The 27,926-nt window shown below is 47.2% G+C and overlaps 2 protein-coding genes and 1 long non-coding RNA gene across 6 annotated transcripts in view; 2 read left to right on the top strand and 1 right to left on the bottom strand.

Moving 5' to 3' along the window:
• NPC1 (NPC intracellular cholesterol transporter 1) overlaps positions 1–806 on the top strand; it is a 47,330-nt gene extending 46,524 nt beyond the window's left edge. Inside the window, exon 25 of the mRNA XM_019986712.2 lies at positions 1–806. Coding sequence (XP_019842271.2) covers positions 1–83 — 83 coding nt within the window. The 3' untranslated portion in view covers positions 84–806.
• RMC1 (regulator of MON1-CCZ1) lies at positions 492–23,026 on the bottom strand. 4 transcript variants are annotated; one of them, XM_019986713.2, is made up of 20 exons: positions 22,797–23,025; positions 22,084–22,160; positions 19,512–19,596; positions 18,220–18,276; positions 16,766–16,852; positions 11,842–11,982; positions 11,439–11,542; positions 9,412–9,501; positions 9,216–9,321; positions 8,400–8,511; positions 6,470–6,514; positions 6,170–6,223; positions 5,404–5,532; positions 4,827–4,933; positions 2,981–3,100; positions 2,415–2,492; positions 2,013–2,117; positions 1,714–1,782; positions 1,405–1,630; positions 492–670 (listed from the first exon to the last, which is right to left on the bottom strand). In XM_019986713.2, exons 1-20 carry the CDS (start codon positions 22,896–22,898, stop codon positions 591–593), a joined length of 1,974 nt encoding a protein of 657 aa, XP_019842272.1. In that variant the 5' UTR covers positions 22,899–23,025; the 3' UTR covers positions 492–590. The 4 variants fall into 4 exon arrangements, with proteins under 4 accessions (XP_019842272.1, XP_019842273.1, XP_070634937.1 ...); XM_019986714.2 differs by lacking the exon at positions 2,981–3,100 and having other exon boundaries at positions 22,797–23,026; XM_070778836.1 differs by lacking the exon at positions 22,084–22,160 and having other exon boundaries at positions 22,797–22,934.
• LOC139179424 (uncharacterized) lies at positions 6,498–27,840 on the top strand. Its single transcript, XR_011563793.1, has 4 exons — positions 6,498–7,624; positions 17,016–17,112; positions 18,633–18,763; positions 24,419–27,840. It is a non-coding gene; the product is annotated as an uncharacterized lncRNA (long non-coding RNA).
• The last annotated feature ends 86 nt before the right edge of the window (positions 27,841–27,926 follow it).

Raw genomic sequence — 27,926 nt, forward strand, 5'->3', positions numbered from 1 at the left:
GCCCGTCAATAAATAAAGCCAAAAGTTTGACCACGCAGCAGCGATACAGAGGTACAGAACGAGAACAGCTCCTCAACTTCTAGCTGCCCCCTCCCTGAAGTGAGACTGTGTCTGCGGGTCGGTTGGTTTACAACAGCAACCGTGTTGTCGAGGCTCGGTTGAACCCTGGAGGTGAGCAAGCGTCAGGCTACTTAACAGCAGCCGCTTTGGCTGTAGCGCTTTTAAACTCAGGAATGCAGACTCTGACTGGAAGCAGCATTACTGAACCTGGAGGCAGCCCCAGGGCGCTGGGGCACCTTTCCCAGGAATGAGGCCTGGTTCTCAGGCAGCCAGAAGGGGGCGCTAGGGAGCCTGCGGTCCGCTCACTGACACTTCCTAAAGGCCAATCAATGCAATGTTTCTCCTTTTTCAGGAGTAAGCCATCACACAAGTTCTACACCTTATTTTTAGTAACATTTGAGGATGTGGTAGATACATACTTTATTACAACATTTTGTAGTTTAAAGAGCTTTATTAACGCAATAAATTAACTTTGTACACATTTTATATATATATATATATATATATATAAAAAAAACTAGCAAGTGACCTCAGAACGTTGTAGGCCTCATTAGAGCTTGGTCTCCGAAAACTTGTTTGAAAAAAGCGACATGTTCTTCACAGTGTTCTCCTGTAAAGGAAAATGCAGATTTCATCTGTTAAAACGAGGCACAAAAGGAGGAAAACAAGGGAACACTTTGCGGCTCCTAGATGTGGATACTGGGTTTTAACTTATTTTTCTCTCATAAAATACTTTGTTTTCCTAAGCTTCTGAGTCATCCTTTCTGTTCACACAGCTCATGCCATCACAGGACTGGCTGGTGCCTTGACAGCCCCCAGCAACCCCGCCGTCTGCCCTGGGAGACGGTAGAGAAGCGGGGAGATCTGTAAACACTGGAAGCCCTGAAGGAGTCACAGGTTCCCCCATCCTGAGGAAAAGGGTGCTTTAGATTTCATAACTTTGGAGATTAGAGTGATTGGCCAATGCATCCTGCCTAAAAATGAAACATTAACAAGCCTCAGGCCATTGACAACCCTCTGCAGCCATTTCCGGTCTTGTTCCTAATTCTTCAGAAAGGGCCATTCTAGGCCCAGATGTCACACAGCTGTGCCCAGATGACACTGTCTCCACCCCATCACTCCCTGAAAGTTCTAGAGCAGAACCCCAACTCCATCAGCACCCTGAATCCACTCTCACTACAGTGAACAGGCTAAGGCTTATACGGGCTGGTACAAAATTTTGTTCTTTAAGAACTAGCCCAAGAGTTCTCCAAACCAAAAGCTTTCTCGCCCCACCCCAGCCGCCAGTGATCTCCTGGTACTGAATGTGGCTGCCCCACAGCTTTCTTGCAGCTCTATTCTCACCTGGTGTGAAACTAGGGTTCCCTCGCAGACGCTGGTTTCGCTGTTCAAAAAACCGGAATATCGTGTAGAAAAGCATGTGGTCTTCAGTCTGCTTTGCAGCATCTAGAAACTTCCGCGCGGAGATGTTATCATGGCCACCAATGCCCCGGATGAACCTTAAGGCAGCTAAAACTTGGTGTTTGGAAAGGAGAACTTCTACTATTTCATCATTTGCTGTGGAAAGTCGCTGGAAATAAGGTAGAAAGCTGGGTCAGTGCAAGCAGTAGGAACAGCCTTCTGTGTGGTTTGAAACTTGGCTGTATCAGTTACCTTCAGCATATCCAGAGACAGCTGGTGGGCAGGAGGATAAAAACTTTCTAGGGAAAGCAGCAGACAAGCCTGAAAGACACACGTTCAGACTGGATTCACAGTATGTTGGAAGGTCAAAGTATTTTTTTATACTTGTTTTTATTTGGCTATGCCAGGTCTTAAGTTACAACATGCCAACTCTTACTTGTGGTAAGCAGGGTCTAGTTACCCCACCAGGAATCGAACCTGGGCCCCCTGCATTGGGAACGCAGAGTCTAAGCCACTGGATCCCCAGGGAGGTCCCACTGGCCGGCACTCACCAGAGGCTTGGAGTCGCTGAGGACGTGGTATTGCAGGAACTGGTGCAGCGTGGAGAAGAGGCTGTGCTGGACGAGCGTCCTGATGACCAGCTCGTGCAGGTAATGCTGAGACAGACAGACAATGCCACTCAACTACAGACCAGAGACGCCGTGTGCCGAGGCCCACAGCTGCTCTAAGTGAAGCTCCCGTCACAATGAGAAGGGGGTCTATGTGCAGGAACGCAACCCTCAGCTGACACTGATCATCCCACTGAAGAATACAGGGTCCTGTGAGGGGGGTGACTCACTCTGAGCCAGGTGTGCAGACCCTTGTGGGATATTGAAAGCCACCTCAGTTAAGACAGTGATGCTGCTTTTACTCTAATGATTCCCTGTCCCTGGAACGTGGGCCCACAGAGGTACCTGTACTGTGATCTGAAACTGGTTCAGGGAGCGGATGTACTCCATGAGCACGGCGATCACGAATTTGTGCGGCGTCTCCTGCACAGAGAAGAATGGTTAGACACACATGTGACTCCTTGTTCACCTGCCCTCTGGCTTCTGCGGTTCCACTTGGCTGTGCTGTGTTGGACTTGGTCACTTCAGGCATGTCCAACTCTGTGCGACCCCGTGGACGGTAGTCCACAGGCTCCTCTGTCCATGGGATTCTCCAGCCAAGAATACTGGAGTGGGTTGCCATGCCCTCCTCCAGGGGATCTTCCTGACCCAGGGATCAAACTCGAATCTCTTACATCTCCTGCACTGGCAGGCGGGTTCTTTACCACTAAGCCACCCTCCAGACTCTCCCTGGTCTGTGATCATATTTAAGCTTGAGTATTAGAGGCCAAACGATGAGCATTCATTTAGTCCTCACTTGAATAGCTCGGTTACTCTAATCACATTCTGGGTTCTTTTTCCTCAATTCCCTTCAAGTATGATCACTGCCTTGGGAATCCTAAGCCCAAAGCAGGCTGGCCAGCCTCCCCTACCTTCTTCTCTGTGAACACTGACAGAACATGGGTGTACATGTCAGACTGGTCGACCACGGCCTGGGTGCGCACTGGCCTCCTGAGCAGCGGGCCACTCCGGCTCTGCCCCGCCTCCACGGCCTGCACACAAACCACAGACAGGATCTCAGGCATCTTCTGGGTAACGGCATGTTTGCAGTCAGCCCCAAAAGACCAAATTCCTAGATGCTGTGAGCCTGGGCGTGAGCAGAGGGTGGCACTTGGACAAACTGCAGTGCGGCTGGAGAGGGTGTTTGGCAGGGCAGAGCTGACCATCCTGAGGACACACCAGTGTTCACAGATGGAGCTAAAAAGCCTAAGACATTAGTTTTATTCAGAATTATTTTTTTTTAACCTCTTAAAATAACTCCCTAATATTGTTAATTGCAAACCATCTGGCATTTGTTGTCTAATTAAAATGGCTACTGCATCTTTGTTTTACAAAGCCCAGATCCTACACTGGGTGAAAAATATCTTACAATGAGTATCAATAGAATTTTTTTTTTTTTGGCTGAGCAGCAAGGCTTGTGGGATCTTAAACCAGGGACTGAACCTGGGCCCTCAGTGCTGAGAACACAGAGTTCTAACCACTGGGTCGCCAGAGAATTCCCTCAGTAGCTTTTTAAATGGTAAGCAAGGCTCCCCAAATGTCACTGAGCAAGAAAGCCCTGTGAGATCTCGGCGACTTCACCTCACTTTGTAATGCTGACTCTGCGAGGGGGCACCTGCGAACCTCCATTTGCAGAAGCCCAACATGTTCCCGTGGTGGTGTTGGTGGACTGCGCTCTTGACTCCCACAGGTTTACAAACCAGAGCACCACAGCATCGGGGCTCACAGAGACTGCCCTCTGAGATCAGACCTGCTGCCCCCTCTGCCCAGAACACCAGCGGCAAGAACAGGACCACTCCAGAAGGGCGTGTGGCGAGGACAGGGCCACGCAAAGCTGCACGCTGCGCCTCAGCCCTGTTATCCCTGAGAAGCTAAAGGGAAGGGGTTCTGGGGGGTGTTACTGTTTAAAACCACTGCCATTTTTAGCCTTCGGACTACTCAGGTTCCTGAAGGCAAATAATTCATCCCACTTGTCCTGAACTTCCTTCTAGCTTCAGAATACACACTTATGAAACAGTATAGCAGACCCTGAGAAGCCTACCTTTCACAACAGACACTTGACAATTTTGTTTGTTTTTTTTTTTTTGGCCGCAAGTGGCATGCAAGATCTTAAGTCCCCAGACCGGGGGAACTGGTCCCAGACCATGCCCCTAGCAGTGGAAGTGCTGGGAGCATGGAGTCTTAACCACTAGACCACCAGAGAAGTCCAAAGAACACCTGAACCCACTCCAGGAAAAGCGCAGTGCTGATATTGAATCATCAGGATCCTAAAAGGAGCTTGCCTGAACGACAGAATAAGTCTTATTTTTATAGCTTTTCCATCCTAAAAGGAAGATGTGGCAAAATGATTTAATTACTGATTTACCAAAGTCTAGACTCTGGCTTGGCAGAAAGACATAAAATAATGCAAAATGAGACCGATTTTCTTATCTGTTACATAAAGGTAGACCAAGGATCTATACATGTGTATGACCAAACACAGATTAAAAACAACAGATGAAGAGGAAGCCATTAAGTGACAGTCAGCCTCTAAGCTCAGGGGACACGGGGACTCTTAAGTTTACGCTCCCTGTAAATATCCACCATGCTCTCTGGCACAGGGCAAACCTCAGTGTTATCAATCTATGAGAATCTTGCTTATAATTACGTTGAAAATATACCCAGGGTGGGGAGGGGTGGAGCGTCCCACCTTGTATGTAAGGTGTACGTACAACTTACCATCGTGTAATTCTGCTCGGCATCCAGGTACTTCTTATACTCCTGGTTGAGTTTGTCAAAGACGGTGGCTATCACGGGCAACGTCGCTCTGTCTGACTCTGTCAACACTGGAAGGAATCAAGGTTCACAGTGGTCAGCCGACACGCTAGGAGAGAAAGGACTCGTCTCCAAGGGTCACCAGGAGACATGACACAGTTTAGGGGCCGGGGGCCCTGAGGGGGGTCACCAGCCCTTGCCGGATACTAACAGAGGGCGTCAGGAGAGTCTCAGAGTATTAACAGACACAACGTCGTGAGTGACTTGGACTCAGAAACAAGTTTCTTCTCCAGCTGGAGAGGGCAGCCTCTACCCTCGGGTGTGCCCAGGTTTAGGTCTGTTTTTTAGTCTCTCCTACCCAAGAAATGTCTTGCAGGGACAAATCATTTTTATACCAAGCAGCCTTTCCAGGGGGTTAAATGATGCCCCTGTCACTGAGCCCACAGGCTGCAGACAGAAGAGTGTGGCCCATCTTGCGGTGGGCATGCAGGCCGTGTCAGGAATCAGACGGAGAGGCTGAAGGCCCACCACCCCTACTTACTCTGTGAACACACAGACAGGATGACCATCTTGCACTCCTTCCTCTGCAGGAGGAAGTCCATGAGCCTGCCTTTATCTGGCAAGAGGTTCACTATGGGCTGCAGTTTCACCTGGAGGTTCCAGAGGTAACCTGTGGAGAGACGGCATGCTGAACCCTGGCTGCAAACCAGAGCAGTGGCCCCAGAGCTGCTTCCCTCCACCTTCCCGGCAGGCGGGGTCAGGGATGGGGGGCGGTGATGCTGCAGAGCTGAGTCAATGTATGCACTCAACACAGCCCAGGCTGCGACGCTCAGGACACCCACACCAGAGTGGGACTGCAGCCAACGACCTCTGCGTGTTGGCTGATTCCTCAGAGGAACCCTCCCTGCACACTCGCGGAGCATCCACTGAATACAGGCACCTCCTCCCCTTCAGCGCTGATGGGAGAGCAGGTGGCAACCCAGGCACAGACTCTGGTCCTGGGCTCCTCTTCTGCTCTGACTCGTTAGTCGAAGGCAATTCCGGTAGCTCCCAAAGGAGCCCTGGAACCCACCATCCTCCCAGCCCTGGGCACCCCCGGTCCTCGAACCTCCCAACACCCTCACTGCTGGGCAGTGGGCACAGTCCTCAGTGGGACTCTGGGAGAGAATTAAAGGCTTCACTGGAAATGTCCAAGTTAGCCCTTTCTCCCCAGGGCCGGCACCGAGCTGGTACCCTCAAGACAGACAGGAGACCATCCACAAGCTCGTCTTTCTAACAGGACACCCCCACCCGCACCCCAGACCCACCTTGACTCGCGCTGATGATGATGTCGGGCTGGAAGACGATCCACGATGAAGAATCCACACGTTATAGGAAACACTACTCCAGGAGAGGAGGACAGGAGGCAACCCAACTCCCATGAGCATCCTCCCCACCCCTCACCGCGGCCCCCATGGAGGCCCGGCCCTCGATGAGAGAGAAACCCCACTGGTGCTTTCCATAATGTAATTCACCCAATTTGGAGGCTTGGACCTCCCTTAGACCCCTGTGTAAGGAGAGGTGACAGCTCCCCTCCCCGGCCCGGCCAAGGCCTTTGGAAAAGATACAGAGTTTACACGGGACGGGGGACTGGCTGGTCACAGGAGCCGGACCTACAAACAGAGAAGGCACGTGTGTAAGGGCTAAGTAACCCAACCAGAAAGTGCTACCAGTACGACACTTAATACTTCCTAAAGGCTTCAGTGCGTGTTCATTCGACTGCAGTTAAGTAAGGAGAAAGTGAGTTGGCATGTCCCAAGAGGGAAGTCAAGAACAATCCATGAAGAAGTCTTAAAGGAAGAAGTCTTAAAGGAAGAAGTCTTGAAAGAAGCGGAAAGCGGGTTGAAGTTTCTTTCGTGGCGCTGTCTTGCTTTTTTACACACATGCACAAGAAAGAACTGAAAAAGTCACCTGGGTGAGTTCAGATTGAAGACAGGTTTTAATCAGCTGGTTAGAAAAGATGTTTACTTTGTACAGACTTCCTCCTCCCACCCCCACCCACCCCAGCTCCCTGGCCCCGCCCCATTAGAGGACCAGGCTGGAATGTTTAGAGTTGTTTTTGCCCCAATTACCAGCAGTTACTTTCATGCTGAGTAAGCCATCGCAGACACCAGCCATTCATCTGACACCATCTACTCTAAGTGCTGACATCTTTCAACTACCCTGGGAAAAGGAAGAAGCTGGAAAGAACACAGAAGGCTGAGACCTAATCAGATGTGAGAACTACAGCTGACCCTCAAGGCAGGGGTGAACTCCACAGGCCCGCTTACACAGGGGTATTTCTCAACAGTAGAAACCACAGGACTGCACGGCCTGTGGGTGGCCGAGTCTTCAGGTGCAGATGATGGGTATGGAGGACTGACCATCAGTTATATGCAGATTAACCCTCACTGTTGAAGGGTCAACTGTAGCTTGTTCTCAAACTCTGCTCAGCTGGCTGATCCTGCAAGTCCCAGTGCGCAGGCACGAAGCAGCTCTCTGGCTAAACTATCAGCAAGAGCCTGACCTGATTCTTCTCATGACAGGTACTCGGACGTCCTGTCAGTGGGTGAGGCCAACCCAAAGCTATCTGAGAAGGGTTCCTTTAAGAAAACGCTCCTCCCAGAGTTCCACATGTGCACTTCTGACTCTGGTTTATACATGGCAACGACAACCAACCTGCTCCAGACTCCCCTCTCCTTTAAAAAGAACATGGTCTGAGTTCTCCCCTGCAGTCAGTCACAGTGAGTAAAAGCAAAAGGAACGAAATGGCTTTTCCCCTTTTCTGACATCCTGACCTTCTCTCTCCTCTGACTTCTCACTGCCGCCTCTTCGGGTCGGAGGATGGGTTCAGAATAACCTCACAACTACAGCCTTAACACTTCCCATGACCACTAGTCAAGGGAAGACAACAGTCTTTGTCATCATAGTGACACAGAACATAAGAACGATAAAGAGAAGTGATCCCAGGTTAAATAACAGCCATAAATAGCAAAATTTAACCACAGGGTTACCAAGCAGAGACAAACAGAAACGTCAGCATCTTACTCAACATTAAAAACTTTGAGCTTCAGTGGGTAATCACAATGCTCCATTGTAAAACTCAGAGAAAAGAATCATTCTGTTTTCTTCAAAGGGAGATTCACGTCACTTACAAAACGCTTTTCATGAGAACACAACTTTAACTTATAGACTCAGTAGTGTTAGTCGCTCAGTCATGTCCGACTCTGAGACCCCAAAGACTGTCGCCCGCCGGGCTCCTCTGTCCATGGAACTCTCCAGGCAAGAATATTGGAGTGGGTTGCCACTTTCTTCTCCAGGGGATCTTCCCAACCCAGAGACTGAACTCGCACCTCCTGCGATGCAGGCAGATTCTTTATTATCTGAGCCACCAGGGAAGCCCAAGATTCAGTAGTGATGTTAGAAAAAACAGACAGGACCAGCCCTGGGAAAGTGAACAGATGTGGGAAGCCCTGGGCCTGCTCCCCCTTCCATCCACACACGGCGACCCCCTCTTACCTGCTGCGGGGATCTGATAGGGCTGGATGGATCGAGCTGGGAGCACCGGGTGATGCAGAGTGACAGAGCCATCGAATTCCCCCCTCAGCCTGATATCAAATATCACCGACGTCTGGCGGGCAGAAAGACAACCGCGTGGAATCAGTCCAACAGACCGCAGCTCCACCCGCCCTCTCGGGACCTCACGTCTTCTGTTCAGATCGGCTGAAGGAGCCTCGTGTCTGCGATCAACCCCTGTATGCTGGTGCCTATCTGAGGAGGACTCTGATGCGACATCACAGCTCTCCGCCAGCTCTCACATGGATCCCCACATCTATGACTTGCTGCCTCTGAAGGGCTCCAGTGGTGGGAACACAGCCTTTTCACTTTAACTTGCAACATCTTCATTAGTTAACAACACAGGTGTCACCAGCCTCCAGGAGGGAAGTGGCTTGTCTCCCACCAGACACCCAGCTGACAGGCATTCTAGTGCTTTCTCTGGAGCCACATGGCCTCAAAACCACCATCATTTACACTCACAAAGGAAGTGCAAGGCTCAGGGGCTAACGCAACACAGTGGTTCGCAGGAATTCCTGGCTTAGATGACTCAACCAAATGACTATTCCCAAGTTTGATCTCATGTGTGTTATTTTCTGAAACAGTATTTAATTCCCCTAATCAACTGGTAGGGTTTTCCTAAACCATCTACAAGACCAAACCCATTTCTACCTGGAAGACCAAAACTTTGAGCATAAAGAGCATTTTTTCTAGTCTTTTTCAGAATGTTTTGTCCATTTCCACAGCTCCTTGGAGCAGGACATGCCCCTACACTCATACCTCTGTGTCCTGATGATGAACCACGACCAGGTTGTCCACCACGTTTAGGGCAAACTTCCCTGTCCGGTTTAACTTCAATATGTGCATCTTTTTACAGGCACCTTCTCTGTAAGACAAGAGAAAGGTCACAAAATAGATCAACAAGCTGTGGTTCGTATTTTAAAATTGGAGAAAAGGGAAGACAGCATTAGCGTACCGTGGTAGGTGATACAGGACCACCTCTGCTCCAGCGCTGTTGGAGGTCCGAGAATGATGCCTCAGGAAGAGAACATACAGCTGGCCGTATCTATCAGAGAACAAGGAGACGTAAGTCACGCTGGTCATCTGACATCCTTCCATTCTAAATGCTGAGTTATAAGGCCATGCTGCTGCTGCTAAGTTGCTTCAGTCGTGTCTGACTCTGTGAGACCCCATAGAAGGCAGCCCACCAGGCTTCCCCGTCCCTGGGATTCTCCTGGCAAGAATACTGGAGTGGGTTGCCATTTCCTTCTCCAATGCATGAAAGTGAAAAGTGAAAGTGAAGTCGCTCAGTCATGTCCGACTCTTAGCAACCCCATTGACTGCAGCCCACCAGGCTTCTCTGTCCATGGGATTTTCCAGGCAAGAGTACTGGAGTGGGGTGCCATTGCCTTCTCCGTTATAAAGTAAGTGAATTGCAAGATACCCAGTCCATCAGATATTCTGCATGAGATATTCTGCAGCCAACAGAAACATTTACAAAGAAAGTGCAATTATCTTAAAAAAAAAGAAATCTAATATTAAGTGAAAAAAGGGGGATGCAAAACTAAATACAACTTGATCACAGTATTTAAAAAAAAAAAAAAACCTACAACCTTATGCAGCATGTCCAAAACTACTGGAAAGAAATACAGGTTGTTAATAGTCCTTGAGTGATATGCTGTGCTCATGTGCTCATTCATGTCCAACTCTTTGCGACCCCATGGACTGTAGCCCACCAGCTTCCTTTGTCCATGGGATTTCCCAGGCAAGAATAGTGGACTGGGTTGCCATTTCCTCCTCCAGGGGATCTTCCAACCCAGGGGTTGAACCTGAGTCTCCTGCATTGACAGAGGGATTCTTTACCACTAGCGCCACCTGGGAAGCCCAGAGTAATATGCCAAGTCCATTTTTCTTTTCACTTTCTATGATTTACCAGTTTTGTAAAATGAATACATTCCTTAATCATAGGAAAGGATAATCATTTTGCATTTTTAAGCCTCATCTGATAAGTGCTGCTGTGACCAGTTCCTGTAGGCAGGTTTTTGTTCCAGGAGTTCACACTGTGCTGGGTCCTGCCTCAGGGATAAGAAAGAGACAGAGGGAAGGGTCTCCTTTTGCAAAGACTTCTCATTTTATCTTTTTCTACACCATCATGCCTCAGATTTCTTTAAAAAAAAAAAAGCATTCTAAGTGCTAAACTGATGCTGGGAGGGATTGGGGGCAGGAGGAAAAGGGGATGATAGAGGATGAGATGGCTGGATGGCATCACCGACTCGATGGATGTGAGTTTGAGTGAACTCTGGGAGATGGTGATGGACACGGAGGCCTGGCGTGCTGCGATTCATGGGGTCGCAAAGACTCGGACACGACTGAGCGACTGAACTAAACTGAACTGAAGTGCTAAAAATATTTTACCATTTGGAAACCAGTTTTAGGCCACAGAAGAATCAGAAGTAATTTAGAAGCAAAGTGTTGATAGTTGTTGAATTTGGGTATATAGGAGATTCTCTGAATCAGTTTTATTTTTGTGTTTGATATTTTCATAATAAAGTTTTTAAATTGAGCTATCTACATTTCCAAATGAAAATAAACCTTCCTACACAAATAATTTAGGGCTACACCTGTTAGATAAAAAATGTAAACTATGTTTTTCTTTAGAACAAGTATGATATATTTTATCTAAAAAAAACTTTGATAAGCTTCAACTCAGAACTAAAAAAAATTTCTGAAACTGAGAAATAAATTGGCTCAGTGGTCTCATTTTATCAGACTAATGTGGTGAAAAAAAACTTCTCTAAGATCACAAAGTCAATAAAATCAGAAAAGAATGTCCGGAAGATGAGGAGCTTTCTACATTCATAAGACCCGAAGTGGAGAAGGGGGGTCCTTCTCGTGTGTTCTGAGGCTACAGGAGCCAGGGCAGCCCTGGTGTGCTTACAACCTCCTATCATGACAGCACTGAAAACAATTATGAGGAGGAATTCTCCCAAAGGACAGACATACATTGTCGCCATGGCAATATCTCTCTCCGAGAGGCTCAGTTTAGTTGACTTTGGGGCAGCTGGTAATTCAATCTCAAACTTGGGCAGCTTCGACATGGTGCCAGCCTGTTTGGGGGAGAAAAAAGTTTTTGCAGAAGCTTATTAAGCCTTCTGATGTTCCAGCACTGCCCACATCAAAGCACCGAGGATACACATGCACTGAGTCTTCCCCTCCTTTTCAGGGTTCCAGGGGCCTGGCCTTAGGATGCATTCTTGATGGAGATGGGATGGTATGGGGTGCCCTCTAGTGGTCAGAAGGGGTGAGGCTCTTGTTGGAGGAACTTGCCCCTTTGAAGTTAGAGGATCAGTTAGGCTGTTGGAGGAACAAGGTCAGAGGACTTTTTTAAAGGGAGGCCGACCCTTACCCGGAAGTAGAAGGGCTGCAGCACATTTCCAAGCACTGTGGTGGACAGCAGAATCACGGAGCCCTCGGGACAGTACATGTACCAGTTCACGTTGATGTTCTGGCTCTTCAGGAGCTTCAGATTCCGCTTCTCTGGTAACACCTGACACAAAGTTCAAGAAACAGAAGCTTTATTTGAAAACAGCCAATGGGAAATTCCCTGGTGGTCCAGTGGTTAGAATTCTGTGCTTCTGCTGCAGGGAACGCGGGTTTGATCCCTGGTCAGGATCCTGCATGCCTCGAGGTACGGCCAAAATAATAAAAAAAGAAAATACCTCAAAACTGACATAGTACACAAAGAAAATCATAAAAAGCAGCAGTTAGTAGTTAAGTAGGAAAAAAATCATTTTTATTTATTACAGCTACCATTCTTCCAGCCCTGTGCTTATTAACACTTCCAAATCTTAGCTCATTTATTCTTTCCCTGTCCCCAAGGGCTGGGCATCATTAGGCTGATTTGAGGGGAAAAAATAAGGCTCCAAGGGGCAAAGGAACCCGTGACAACCCAGGCAGCCCCCCTCACTCCAGGGCCGCCCAAGCCCCCACATTCCCACATTCCCAGGCACCATCCTCCCAAGGGTGGGGAGCAGCAGCATCCTTGCTTGTCATGGATCCAGCAAAATAAACCGACGCCCTGGAGCCACATGCACCAAATCAGCCACTGCCCTGCCTGCAGAATCAGCCTTCGTCCTGGTCTCCCGCTCAGTCTGAGGCTGGGGGTAAGGGGGTATCCTTCTTCTAACAGACGTGTTCATGAGACTCCATGTGCAAACTGAGTAACTGTCTTATAGTAACGGCACATTTAAAATATACTCAGAATCTCCTGATACATTAAGGAGTGCTGAATGGAGCCCAAAGATGATGTTAATGCTCCCAGAACACTGCCCTGAAGAACTGACTTGGAAGTCAGCACTGGGGGCATGGGTTTCTTGATGATCCAGGGATAATAAAATAAAGATGTATCAGAGTCCTCTTTCTTTCTAACTTATTTCTTGAAGATCTTAAAACCACCTAGATGACCTGAACCTAGATAACCTGAATGTACACTCTTCTACTATCTACAGAAAGATATACTTTCTCTTAGTAATACAAAGCACTCCCCAGTACATAATTTTAAATAGAAATAATGCTAAACGTAATGTAGAAAAGGTCCCGATTTTTCCAATGTTGACTGTAGTACTCTCAATGCTTTGTATTACTAAGAGTGCCCAAAACTCTTCATCTGACTCTGGAAGAAGATGTTATGATTCCTATATTACAGAAAAATAAACCGAGGCTTGTTTACTAGCTGAAGAGCTCAGTTACTAGCTGAAGCCACATAGCTAGTTTTTAACAGAGCCCACTGTGATGATACGCAATGACACATTATATGTTAACGATGATACACACCAATTTTGTAAATCTTCTTGGACCTTCCCTATTGGTTTAGTTTTTTAACTAAATAAAGTATGTAACAAAGTAAAAAAAAAAAAAAAGAAAGATATACTTTCTGTATAGAGTGTAGCGTGTACACTCTTTCTATATCTACAGAAAGATATACTTTTAAATGACTGCCCCAGGAACCCTTCTGTAAAGCCACAATCCTTTCCTTGCTAGTCACAGGCACAAAATTCTATTTCTGTGCATATGCGATTCAGGTAGCTTTCCTTTCTGCCAGTCACTGAGGTTCTGATAACAGACCTCCAGCAGAGTACCACGGCATTCACAGCATCCTGTGTTACACGGGTGTGCCTCCTCCATTTGTATATTCTAAATTAAATTACACTGGTTTCGTTGGGGCAACAAACTTAACACCTGAAAGAATTCTAACCCTCTCCACATTGGCTCCACTTAAGAGATTTCAGGAGCTTTCTCAATAGATCAGGCAGCTGGAACAGATTAATACATTATTGACCAGGGGCTTTTTGCAGAAACTAAGGCCTGTGGCCAGCAATTTGTTATGTAAGTTAATATTGAAACACTGATCAATTATGTTCCGATAACATAAGATGCATTACTACGTCAGTAAGTTAGTTATTGAAAGATAAAGTCCAATGTAAACAAAAGAGTGAAAAGGCAACCTACAGAACAGGAGAAAGTATTTGCAAATTATCTATCTGATAAAGGGTTAATATTCAAACTATACAAACACTTCCTACGACTTGACAAAAAGAAAATAACCCAATTTAAAAACAGAGGGGACTTCCCTGGTGGCACAGTGGCTAAGAATCTGCCTGCCAATGCAGGGGACAGGGATTCAATCCCTAGTCCGGGAAGATTCCACGAGTTGCGGAGCAACTAAGCCCACGTGCTACAACTGTTGAGGCCTGCTTGCCCTAGCGCCTGTGTTCCACGAGAAGCTGCTGCTGCTACTGCTGCGAAGTCACTTCAGTCATGTCCGACTCTGTGCGACCCCAGAGACGGCAGCCCACAAGGCTCCCCTGTCCCTGGGATTCTCCAGGCAAGAACACTGGCGTGGGTTGCCATTTCCTTCTCCAATGCATGAAAATGAAAAGTGAAAGTGAAGTTGCTCAGTCGTGTCCGACTCTTCACGACCCCATGGACTGCAGCCCACCAGGCTCCTCCACCCATGGGATTTTCCAGGCAAGAGTACTGGAGTGGGGTGCCATCGCCTTCTCCGCCACGAGAAGCTACTCCAATGTAAAGCCCAAGCACCGCAACGAAGAGTAGCCCCCGCTCACTGCAATTAGAGAAAGCCCTTGAGCAGCAACAAAAACCCAGCACTGCCAAAGATAAATATTATTTTTTTAAAAAGAGGAATAGACCTCATCCAGAGCACGAACAAAAGGCCAACAAGCCGTGAACAAGGTGTACACCATCACCAATCAGAGAAATGCAAATCAAAACCACAATGAGATACCATCTGACACCCAGCAGGATGACTGCTATGGATAAAACAGAAAACAACAAGTGTTAGTGGTGAGATGGAGAAACCGGAACCCCCGTGCACTGTCGCCGGGAATGTAAAATGGCATAACTGCTCTGCGGAAATGCCTCAAAAATTAAAAACAGAATTATTATGTGATCCAACAATCCCACTTGGGGGTTATATACCCAAAAGACCTGAAAGCAGGGTCTCAAAGAGATACTCACACACTTGTGTTAATAGCAGCATCATTCACAATAACCAAAAAATGGAAGCAATGCCAGTGTCTGTTGGTAGATAAATGGACAAACAGAATGTGGTGTATGTACTCAATTGAATATTTTTCAGGCTTGCAAAGGAAGGGAATTCTGACGCATGCTGTAACATGGATGAACCTTGAGGACACAATGCTAAGTGAGACAGGACGGTCAGAAAAAGACAAACACTGTACGATTCCATTTATAGGAGGTAGAGGACCTTAAAGCAGACAAATTCATAGAAGCAGAAAGGAAACCTGTGGTTACCACGGGCTGGGAAAGGGGAAACGGGGAGTTGTTGTTCAATAGGTACTGAGTTTCAGTTTTACAAGATCAAAGTTCTGGAGCTCGTTTTCACTACAACGTGAAAATACTTAACGCTCATGAATTATACACTTAATGGTTAAGATGGTAGATTTCATGTTATGTGCTTTTAATCACAGTTAAAATCTGGGACATCCCTGGCGGCCCAGTAGTTAAAGCTTCCAATGCCAGGGGCAAGGGTTCAATTCTTAGTAGGGGAACTAAAATCCCACATGGCACAGCCAAAAAATAAAAATAAATAAAATAACAATATTAAAAAAAATTTTTTTTAATATTCTTTTTAAGATAAAAAGGCAATTCATAAAACAGGAAACACAAATGTACAATACACAAAAGATGCTTAGCACCCTCCTAATGAAACACGCAAATTAAAATGGCTTTCCACCTCTCAAGATTGGCAAAAGTCTACAGATTTATGATATCTAGCTCTGCTAATGGTGTGGAAAATGGAGATTCCTGTATTGCTAGTGAGAATGCAACTTCTGGAAGAAATTTAACAGTATCTGTTCAGGTTTTAACTTTTTATTCTTAATTTAGTTCTTACTCCCAATTTATTTTTTGGCCTTGTTGCTGGCATGTGGGATCGCAGTTACCTGATCAGGGACAGAACCTTCAACAGTCCCACCCCACACATACCACCCGCTGGAAGCAAGGAGTCTTAATTACTGCACCACCAGGGAAGTCCTGTTCAGCTTTTTAGTTATTGATACTTAGATTACAATTGCCCTTCCAAGAATTGTGTCATCTAAGAATATAAAGCAACGTTTACAAGTTCATTCACTGCTTGAACTCACTACAGAGTTGTTTGTAATAACTAGGAGACAAAGATGTTCATGAACAAGAATTGGTAAAACTGTAGCACATCTACACACCTGAATACCAGTCAGAATAAGATATGGTAGGATATCTAAGAAATATCCCTATGCAAAAATAAAAAGGTGCCAGTCCCCAAAGTTTATACAATATAACCATATTTCTAAGTGTAGGAACCAAGTGGAGGAGCAGGCACCAAATTAGTTCATAATGGTTACTTCCAGGGATTATGGGGGACTTTTTACCTTCCATATAAAGTAAAGGTAACATCTGAATGTTTTACAAAAAAATATATATTACTCGTAATTAGAAAGAAAAAAAAAACCCAAGTGAATTCAAAAAGCTGCCAAAACATGATCACAAGCCTTGCTCCAGAACAGGTAAGTAATAAACATCTGTTCCTGGTTGTTTGCTAAGTCCTATCTGACTTTTTTGTCACCCTGTGGACTGCAGCCCACCAGGCTCCTCTGTCCATGGGATTTTCCAGGCAAGAATACTGGAGTGGGTTGCCATTTCCTTCTCCTGGGGATCTTCCTGACCCAGAGATTGAACCTGTGTCTCCTATATTGGCAGGCTGATTCTTTACCACTGAGCCACCAAGAAAGCCCAAGTAATAAATATAATACCTGGTAAAATTCGATTCCTTGATCTGTGATGAAGACAATTTCAGTAGAACTGGTCCAGCAGAATCCTAGTATGTTGGCATTTTTGGTCTGAAAAGAATTGCAGAAAGATTTTTTTTTAATTAATAATAAAAAAAAAGAATCTGTAATTTTTTTCAAAAGTTTAAAGTACCTTGCTGTTTATATCGCTTTTTGATAAAAGTTACCAAGATTTGATTACTTATGAACAAATCATATTTTCTGTTAAATACAGTGTTCCCAGATATCCACCTGAAACACCTCACTGAAGCACCTGAATGTGAAGTCCTTCTTGTCAACAGGATGGGGGAGGAACTGAGTTTGGCAGGAAGGTAAGTGCCCAGCACTCTGATACCAACCTCTACCTTTAGAAATCAAAAGACAGCTGATATGCTGAGTCAAACACATCATAAAAGCTAGTGGTATAAAGGTCTAAAGGCCTAAAGATTTTCTGTGGCAGTTACCCAAAGTGGGGTTGAAGATCCTGAGCCCTGCCCTGAGTCACCTAGTGAAGAGCCACGCTGGGAGCCTCAGGGCAGCCAGGCCAGGACCAGGCTCTGCTGCACAGAGCAACGGAGTCTGCCAGGGGCTAAGGTGTCTGCAGATGGGCCCCTCTTTGCTGAGAACCCACCAGAAGTACTAGTCACTCAGTCGTGTCCGACTCTTTGTGACCCCATGGACTGCCAGACTCCTCTGCTCATGGGATTCTCCAGGCAAGAATACTGGAGTGGGTTGCCCTTTCCCCCTCCAGGGGATCTTCTCGACGCAGGGGTCAAACCTGCATCTCCTGCTTTGCAGGCAGGTTCTTTACCTCTGAGCCACCTGGGAAATCAGGAACCCAGGTGGATCCCCAAGTAGCAAAACCATTACAAAGATGTGCAAAGACAAACCACTGCACCAGCAGCTTCTGCTGGGTTTCCTAGGTGCCAAGATGCTCTCTAAGCTGAGCCCCCTCTAGCTCATCACGCCCAGCAAATCTGATTAAAATGGATTAGAATCTCCACTGACGGGAGGGACGGAAGAGGAAGGACACGAGGAGCGCAAGTCCAGACAATATCATCAGGAAACAGAGGGAAAGAACTCCTTTTTCGAAAACCTCCGAAGAGGCTGCTATGAAGGGAATCCAAGGTCTGACCCAGAAACGCCACCCAGCGGAGAAGGGCAGGGGCCACAGGAAGACAACAGCCACCAAGGGCTGAAGGGGCTTGGTGTTCAACATCGTCCATCCATTTAATCCTGCCAGCTCCGTCTTACAGCTGAAGAAATGCACTTTAAAAAATTTAAAGGGTGTCCGAAGTCAAAGCCAACGTGTGGCAGATCCCAGGGTCCAAGCACAATCTAATTCCACATCTGTGCTCTCAGTCACCCGGCTACCCTGTGCCTCTGGCCTTGGAGTTTACGCCCACCAGCTCAGACAGAATCACCCCATCGGCCCATACCTTGCACTCCTGAGTGTACTCCAGCTGAGAACTATCCGGGATAAAATTAGAAAAGTCCTGAAAGGAAAGAAGCACACAAGAGGAGAAGTGTGGATCTTCAAGTACAAAGAGACAAGTGGAAAAAGACAAATTTAAAAAGTGGTCAGAAAAAAAAAAACAGACAAAACCCCAAAGACAGGAAAAATAAAACAACCGATCTGGACAAACTGCCCCGTTATCAGCAGCAGGTTGACAATTCCAATTTTTAAAATGAGTTAATCCAAATATTGTTAGGGTTCAGAAACTGATTTTGAAAATGCATTCCTCAAATGACTGACTTCAGAGAAATGGGTTGCTATATTTTACAAGAGGCTTTCCAAAAATTTTAGCAGTTAATACTGACAAAAAGAAACAGGATTTGCCTTTCTCAACAGCTTTTTCTCTACAAATGGCGATGGTGAATACTGACGAAAGCCAAAATGCCAACAAGCTGCTCCAGATTTGAATATCTGCTCTTAGATCAAGCATTCAAAGATGAGAGAAATGAAAATATGAAGTTACTGAGGTAAGGCTAACTCCCAAAGTTGCCAAAAATATGCTTTGCAAAATCTATGGTTCCAGTTATCCATCAAAACAAAAGATGCCTGATGTTCCAAATAACTTTTAAAAAAACTTTACGGGGATTCTCTCCAATTCCAGGGGTTAGGATGCCTCACTTTTATTGCAGGGGGCCCAAGTATGGTCCCTGGTTGGGGAGCTAAGCTCCTGCAAGCCACGTAGAGCAGCAAAAAAAAGGAAAAAATTAAAAAGAGGTACATTTAAAAAAAAAATTTTAAGTCAAAAATGACAAACTAAGGCTGTTAAGTATTTATCCATTTAAATGTCTTTCTCATCTTCAAGAATCCAAAAACTCCAATACAATGCAGCATGGAACTACAGCTTCCATGAAATTAAAATAGAAATGGGTCCTTTAACACTGGAATTCTGGAGTTCATTCTCTTCCAAATGTACTTCTGGTTTTATATTTCCCTATTCCGTATTTCTTATTATTTACCGTGTATCTTTCTTTGGTCTATTTTCTTTGCTCTCAGATGTCTGACTCTTTGCGACCCCATGGACTGTATTCTGCCAGGCTCCTCTGTCCATGGGATTCTCCAGGCAAGAATACTGGAGTGGGTTGCCATGCCCTCCCTCCAGGGGATCTCTGGTGTCTCCTGCATTGCAGGCAGATTCTTTACCACTAGCGCCACCTGGGAAGCCCACCAAATGTACTTCTAACGTCCTTTTCTTTGTACTATAAAGATATGTCTTACCACGGTCTTTGAGGTCCTCTGAACAGCCAATATCTTATTTTCCAAGGAAAACTTGATGCACTTCACTTCTCCTTTGTCCTCCATTCTTTAAGAAGAAAAAGCAGATGATGAGTTGTACAGTTCATGACTGCATTCTAGCTTCTATCATTTTATGAGAAGAAAAAAAGACAAGTTAAATATTCAAGAAGCAGCAAATCTTAGTTTAAAATGATAATGATGTTTCTGAAGCTTATAGGACCTCTTTTCAAAGAGCAGAGTCCACCTGGCAACACGAGACAGAAGAAACTGACCTAATTGCCGTAACAAGTGACTAAGGAGTTGTAAACACTGCACTTTCACCTGAGCCTCGTTTCAGACGTCACTGAGTCTGGACCCCAGAGTAACTTTCTCCACACACTGCCGCCTTCTCTCTCCATTGCCTTCACAGCAACGCCTTTTTTCTCCTGAGATGCTGGTAGCTGTGAGATATTTACTTACTTATTTCTGATTGAAGTATATAGCAGCACTTTTGAAAAAGGAGTCTACTTTTTCGCATCCAGCACCCCACAGGCTGCGCCGCGAGGACGCCTCCACCTCCGTCTCACAACCACTTCAAATGGAGGTCAAGAGGAAGCCAAGGTCTGGATCACTGGGGAAACTCTCGAAGGAAAGGTATCACTCCCTGTCCTGATTATGGTGATGGTTTCATGTATCAAAACTCATCAACTGTGTATGTCAAATATATGCAGCTAGTAATAATTAGACCATAACAGAGCTATTAAAAGTAGCAAGACGTTTTTAAAACAGGGTAGGGAATTTCCTGGTGGTCCAGTGGCTAGGACTCGGCACTTTCACTACTGGGCCTGGGTTCGATCCCTGGTCAGCAAACTCCGATCCCCCAAGCCGCTCAGTGTGGCCAAAAAAATCAAAGAGGGTAAACTTGGTATCTCCGCTCAAGTCTTCCTGAGCCCCCTGGGCTAGATCATCATGGCTTCACCCCCACTTTCCACACCCAAGCGACCAGCGAGTCTTACCCCAGACCTTCCTAAGCAACCCCGGAGAGCCTACTGGATGCCAGTCAACACTGTCTTTGGTTTACACTGCCTTCAGGCAGGTTTCCACTGCACCGGCTCAGAGCGCAGCAACTAATCAAGCTTCAATGCTGCACCAGTGCACTCTTCCCAAATACTGATCTTTTCGCCTTTTTTAAACAATCTAACATAATGAGATGAACCCTGAAATCCACAGCAGAATATAGAGGGTTCAAGCCGACTGCTGTCAGTGGCCACACCACCACCCACGCCTTCCCTGCGTGAAACCTCGTCTTCAGTCACACAGCCAGGGAATCCCCCCCCCAACAGGGAGACAGCTTGTCTTCATGTTCTCTCCATCCAGAAGCCTCCTGTCCACCTAGAAGCCTCCCTTTCAGGCCTCGATCCTCTCTGAGGCCTTCCCCCTCCCAGGCAGTGGTCTTCCCCAGCCCGTCCCAAGATAAATGTCCATCTCTTCTCTGTGCCTGCATTCTGAAGAGAGGGTGATTACAATATCTATCACAGGAAATACTATGCGTCCACTCCCTGCCTCCCAACACTCAATGTATGGGTCTTCCAAAAGGGGGTTGTGCTCACATGCTCAGTGGCTCTGTCCTGTCTGACTCTTTGCGACCCCTAAACGGGGCCAGGCTCACTCAAAGCCTTCACGCACCTGGAGCCCAGCACACTGCAAGCAGTGTTTTCCCAACAAAGAATGATCAAAGAAAAAGAGGCTGATTCATTTTCTACTTCAAAAATTGTTTTCTAGGGACTTCCCTGGTGGTCCAGTGACTAAGAACTCCGTGTTCTCGATGCAGGGGGCCCAGGTTCCATCCCTGGTCAGGGAACGAGATGCCACATGCCACAAGGAAAAGAACCCACACGCTGCAACTAAGACCTGGCACAGCCAAATAAATAAAAACCTAAAAATAAAAACTGTTTCCTAGTTACACAGTCCAACTGTAAAATGTTTTTAAAGTCACCACTGAACTGAGGATCAACTCTGTACTTTCCCCTCTGTAATCACAAGAGTTAAGGTCATCAGATAGTTTATCATCCAAACTGAGATAATTCTGAAAGTGAAAGGAGCTGCTACCCATAGTTACACCGGTTCCACTGGGATATACTGGGACATCCAGTCCCCTTAAGTATACTGGAAGCTGAGGTTTTAACACACATGATTACATGGCAAACACTAACCCAGGAATCTCCTCCATCTCCCAAACGCTCTGGAAAGCCCCTGAGTCAAGAGGAAATAAAGCCCCTCTTCCACCAAGAAACCAGAAATACAAACGCTGACGCTCTGACTGGTTAATTTCAAGAGACACGAACTAGAGTATGTGGATCCCAAAACAACAAGTAAAGACTGCACACCTTCACTCCGACAGGAAGTCCAAGGATATCCACCAAGACTGTATAGCAGGTGTCTGCTTCCCTCTTCCTACAGGCAGGGATGTGCCCCACACCCAACATATAAAACAAGCTTCTAAATGAGAAACAGATAAAAAACACCATTTTGTTTACACGTTGAAACAGTCTGGAAACGTCAATATGATAATTACCTAAATGAGATGGGATTCCTGTCATCGGGGCCTTTCACTACCACTCCAGTGGCTCCACCAGATCTAACGGCAAAAACCTGGGAGAAAAAGCAGCGACGTTTTACCATGCTGAACTCTGAAAGGCTCCAGACATCTATACCCACCTGCGAGGATGATTTCTGCTACGCCCCACCCTGGGTTCAGCTGAACTAACGTGGCACTTAGCAAACTGCGGATGCTTGGTGTCCACATGAATTTTAAGAAACAACAGAGTAGTGACCAAAACAAGCTACCATTCGGCACGCTGCCCGCCGTGCGAGATCGGGTCGGTCCTGGAGGCTGCAAGCTCTAACCCGTGAATGCACTTACGCACACCCGGCTACTCAGCCCCGGGTTTACAAAATTCCCGAGAACAGTGAAAATCTCAGCGCCTAAATCCTTGACTGCAAGGCAAACTGATGACGAGAAGGCGTCGGGGAAACACCTGCGTGCCACGAGCGGACCGCAGCGGCCGAGGGGCGCCAGGGTCCGCCCGGCTGTCACTTCGGGGGAGAAAGCCCTGGCCGCGGCAGAGCCCGGTCACTCGGATTTCTCACAGGACGGGACTGGCGCGGCGGCCCTAGGCCTGATCCCCGGGCCCCCGGCCCCGGCGCGCGGAACACCCGGCGGCATCGGGGGCGGCTGGCAGGGCGCGCCGGGCCGCACAGGGGAGAAGGGCTCGGGCCGGCCCGGACCTGCTTGTTGGCCTCGTCGAAGAAGACGCAGTTGACCGGGTTCGCCTTCTCGAAGTGTACCGGCCGCTCGCACAGTTCCAGGTAGTAGTCCTCCTCGCCCATGGCGGGCGCCGCGCCGGCGGCGGGGGGCCCGGGGGCGGCCGCCAGCGTGAAGCCGGTAGAGCAACACCGGATGTAAGGAGTCTGGCCGGGCGGCGGCAGCGGCGGCGATCTCGCGGGCGCTCAGGCCGCTTCCTGGTGCCACGCCCCTTCCTGGTGCCACGCCCCCAACCCTCTGGCACGTGACCCGCAGATCTCCTCGCTTAAACTGGCGACTAACCGCCCACCTCGTAGCGGTGGGGCCCACCGGCCGGAGACCAAACCGGGCTCTCTGCGGGAGGCTCCTCCCCTTTGCGGTGGGGGCGGAGCACCAAGGCTGCCCAGCCGGCTGAGGTTGGAGGGCGGAGGGGCGGAGAGCCTGACACAGAAACTCGTTTGGTGCAGTGGGCGGGCTTGGGCGCCCTGGCGCCCAGCCGCACTTTTCCGGGCGGTCGGTGGTCCTATCTCCCTCTCGGTCACAGGAAGCTTGCGCAGTGCCGCGTGCTCGTGTGGGGCAGGGCTGTCGCCTTGTCTTAGGAAAGTGCATCCTTCTAGAGCCTCTTACTAAGGGAGAGCATGGTCAGCGCCTGGATGCTCTGAGCGTGTAACGGGGAAAACTAGTTTAGACTGCGGGTCTGAAAGCCTCTTGATGGCTTTGATACTTGAAGGGGATGGGGTAAGTAGGGGGTAGCTCCTCATTCAAGGGATAGAAGAGAGAGATGGGAGGGAAGAAGGGAGAAGCACAGATGACCCCCTAGTTGTCCGTTCTCAACAAGCAGATAAATTTTGACACCATTCTCTTAAGATACAAAGTAGCTTGCGACGTTTGGCAGGGAAGTAGGGAAGGTCAAGAATTGGGTTTTGGACACGTGAATCCGAAGATAAATGATAGTTACACAGATGGATATATGGGCATCCCTGGTGGCTCAGACGTTAAAGAATCTGCCCTGCAATGCAGGACACCCAGGTTCGATCCCTGGAGGGGTTAAGATCCCCTGGAGAAGGAAATGACAGCCCACTCCAGTATTCTTGCCTAGAGAATCCCTTGGATGGACGAGCCTGGCAGGCTACAGTCCATAGGGTTGCACAGAGTCTGACACGACTGAGCTACTAACACACATATAGGTCTGAAGCTCATCAGAAGAGTGACAAAACTGGAGACAGAAATTGGGAGTTATTGGAATGTAGATGATATTTGAAGCCATGGAATTGGGTGGGATAACCTAAGACAGGTGCATAAAGGAAAACACACACAACCAGCCTTTCAAGGCCAGGAGCAGGAATCCCAGAGGACAAGCAGAGCCTGCCAGAGAAATAGAAAACCAGGAGAGGTTCTCTGTGGAGCTGAGTGAAGAGACTGGGAAAGCAGGTGTGGTCTGCTTTGACGAAGGCTGCTGAGAGGTCAGCTAAAGAGAGCCCTGCAGATGTTCCAGGTTGTCACCCTATGACCCTTCCTGAGACAGACCCCTCCCTTCTCTCCCTGCTGTTGCTCTTCTCTGAAATACCCAGATAATAGTATCTCATGCATATTTCCTGTTTTTCAGATGCTGCCCCATCAATCACCAAACAGCTGTCATCAGCATCCCCAGAGTCCTCCACGTCACTATGTTTGTGACGATTTGTGAAGGAACCAGAGATCAAATTGCCAACAGCTGTTGGATCATCAAAAAAGCAAGAAAAACATATTGACTATGCTAAAGCCTTTGACTGTGTGGATCACAACAAACTGTGGAAAATTCTTAAAGAGATGGGAATACCAGACCACCTGTCCTGCCCCTTGAGAAACCTGTATGCAGGTGAGGAAGCAACAGTTAGAACTGGACATGGAACAGAAGACTGGTTCCAAACAGGGAAAGGAGTACATCAAGGCTATATATTGTCACCCTGCTTATTTAACTTACATGCAGAGTACATCATGAGAAATGCTGGGCTGGAGGAAGCACAAGCTGGAATCAAGATTGCCGGGAGAAATATCAATAACCTCAGATATGCAGATGACACCACCCTTAAGGCAGAAAGTGAAGAGGAACCAAAAAGCCTCTTGATGAAAGTGAAAGAGGAGAGTGAAAAAGCTGGCTTAAAGCTCAACATTCAGAAAACAAAGATCTTGGCATCTGGTCCCATCACTTCATGGGAAATAGATGGGGAAACAGTGGAAACGGTGACAAACTTTGTTTTGGGGGGGCTCCAAAATCACTGCAGATGGTGATTGCAGCCATGAAATTAAAAAACTCTTACTCCTTGGAAGGAAAGTTTTGACCAACCTGGATAGCATATTCAAAAGCAGAGACATTACTTTGCCAACAAAGATCCATCTAGTTAAGGCTATGGTTTTTCCTGTGGTCATGTATGGATGTGAGTTGGACTGTGAAGAAAGCTGAGCGCTGAAGAATTGATGCTTTTGAACTGTGGTGTTGGAGAAGACTCTTAAGAGTACCTTGGACTGCAAGGAGATCCAACCAATCCATTCTAAAGGAGATCAGCCCTGGGTGTTCTTTGGAAGGAATGATACTAAAGCTGAAACTCCAGTACTTTGGCCACCTCATGCAAAGAGTTGACTCATTGGAGGATACTCTGATGCTGGGAGGGATAGGGGGCAAGAGGAGAAGGGGACGACAGAGGACGAGATGGCTGGATGGCATCACTGACTCAATGGACATGAGTCTGAGTGAACTCCGGGAGTTGGTGATGGACAGGGAGGCCTGGCGTGCTGCGATTCATGGGGTCGCAAAGAGTCGGACACAACTGAGCGACTGAACTGAACTGAACTGAAAATCACTGCAGGTGGTGATTGCAGCCGTGAAATTAAAAGATGCTTGCTTCTTGGAAGAAAAGCTATGACCAACCTGGACAGCATATTAAAAAGCGGAGACATTACTTTGCCAACAAAAGTCCATCTAGTCAAAGCTATGGTTTTTCCAGTAGTCATGTATGGATCTAAGAGTTAGACTATAAAGAAAGCTGAGCATGGAGGAATTGATGCTTTTGAACCGTAGTGCTGGAGAAGACTCTAGAGTCCCTTGGACAGCAAGGAGATACAACCAGTCTACCCTAAAGGAAATCAGACCTGAATATTCATTGGAAGGACTGATGTTGAAGCTGAAATGCCAATACTTTGGCCACCTGATGCAAAGAACTGACTCATTTGAAAAGACCCTGATGCTGGGAAAGATTGAAGGTGTGAGGAGAAGGGGACGACAGAGGATAAGATGGTTGGATGGCATCACTGACTCAATGGACATGAGTTTGGGTAAACTCTGGGAGTTGGTGATGGACAGGGAGGCCTGGCGTGCTGCAGTCCATGGGGTTGCAAAGAGTCGGACACGACTGAGCGACTAAACTGTAAAGTCACTGTGTTTCCCAGAAGTGTGCAGTGCCTCTTAATCATGCCCTCAATCTCATGAAATGTTGTTGATATTTATTTTTGTAATTATCTGGTTATAATCTGTTCCTGTTTTACTTCGAGAGCAGGGGCTGTGTCTTGTGTTACTCAGCCCTCACATCAGTGACCTCCTCATTTCCACCTCTGCTGCTGCTGCTGCTAAGTCACTTCAGTCGTGTCCGACTCTGTGCGACCCCATAGATAGCAGCCCACCAGGCTCCCCCGTCCCTGGGATTCTCCAGGCAAGAATACTGGAGCGGGTTGTCATTGCCTTCTCCGATCTTCACCTCTGAGCACCTGGAAACCAACATCTCTAAAACAAAACTCCTGATCACCCCTCACCAGGGTCTTCTCCAAGGGTCCCCTACCCCAATAAAGGCACTGTTACCAAACTAGTCAATGACCCATGCCGGGGTCCTAGCCTGGGCAAGACTCACCTTGACCACGGAGGAGGTTCTTTTTCCAATCAGATTGGCCCAGCCAGTAGCAAAACAGATGCTGAGACTGGAGCAACATAAGCTTTATTTAATGGCCAAAGAATGGAGAACCAGGAACCTAGTTTGCAAACTTCTCAACCTGATTTGGGTGGAGACACCAAAAATACAGAAGGGTTGAGGAAAAAGGGAGGAAATTGGAAAGGGTGAGAGGAATACATGAGTTATTCAAGAACAGGTATGTGATTTTGACCTGAAACTGATGCAGCTCTCCTTTTCAGTCCTCATATGGGGTTTTCCAGTTGTTGTCATGGCAACTGTCAGCCCTCTTGGTGCTGGTGGGCGTATCATTTAGCTAATGTATTACTGTGAGCCTGTAATCAGGCTCAAGTGCCACAGGAAGTCAAATCTTCTACCATCTTGGGCCTAGTTGGTTCTAACCAGTTCTTATTTTTTCCTCTTTGCAGCTTCCTTTTGAAACTTAAATATTCATGATCAGTCATGTACGACTCTTGTGACCCCATGGACTGTAGCTTGCTAGTCTTCTTTCTGTCCATGGGATTTCCCAGGCCTTGATACTGGAGTGGGTTGCCATTTCCTCCTCTGGGGGATCTTCCCAACCCAGGGATCAACCCTGTGTCTCCTGCATTGTAGGTGGATTCTTTATCCACTGAGCCATCGGGGAAGCCTAACCCCAATAAATGGAAGATGTCAGTATTCCTCATTCCAGAAAAGACGACCTAAAGCCAGATTAAAAGAACTGGAGAAGCTCATCAAGAGATGACTTGAGCCCAGATTAAAGGAGTGCAGGTCCCCCCCACATCCTAATCTCATCAGCAACCCCACTCTTGAACCACTGCTGTAAAACTCCTCACCAAATCCACACAGTTTTTGAGGCAGGAGCCCACTCTATCCCCCTTTGCCTGGCAGAGCAATAAAGCTATTATTTTCTACTTCCACCAAACTGTCTCCAAGTTTCAATTCAGCACAGAATTTTCAGCAGCACCGCCACACCTGATAATTCTGTTACCAGAAGGCTCTTGCTGTAAATTTCCTGTGTTACTTAGGTAGATGTTTCCTTCCTCATTTCATTTCTGTAACAGTTTATGTTTCTGTTTCTTTAAAGATTAAATTGAAGAATGGATGCAAAGCTGTGCCTCTGTGCCCGTATGTCTTTTGTTTGCCGCCACATCTTTTCTCTGATTTGATTTTCAGGGAAAAATAGAATTTCATTAT

Source organism: Bos indicus, chromosome 24, assembly GCF_029378745.1.
Source record: "Bos indicus isolate NIAB-ARS_2022 breed Sahiwal x Tharparkar chromosome 24, NIAB-ARS_B.indTharparkar_mat_pri_1.0, whole genome shotgun sequence".
NCBI classification, from domain to species: domain Eukaryota; kingdom Metazoa; phylum Chordata; class Mammalia; order Artiodactyla; family Bovidae; genus Bos; species Bos indicus.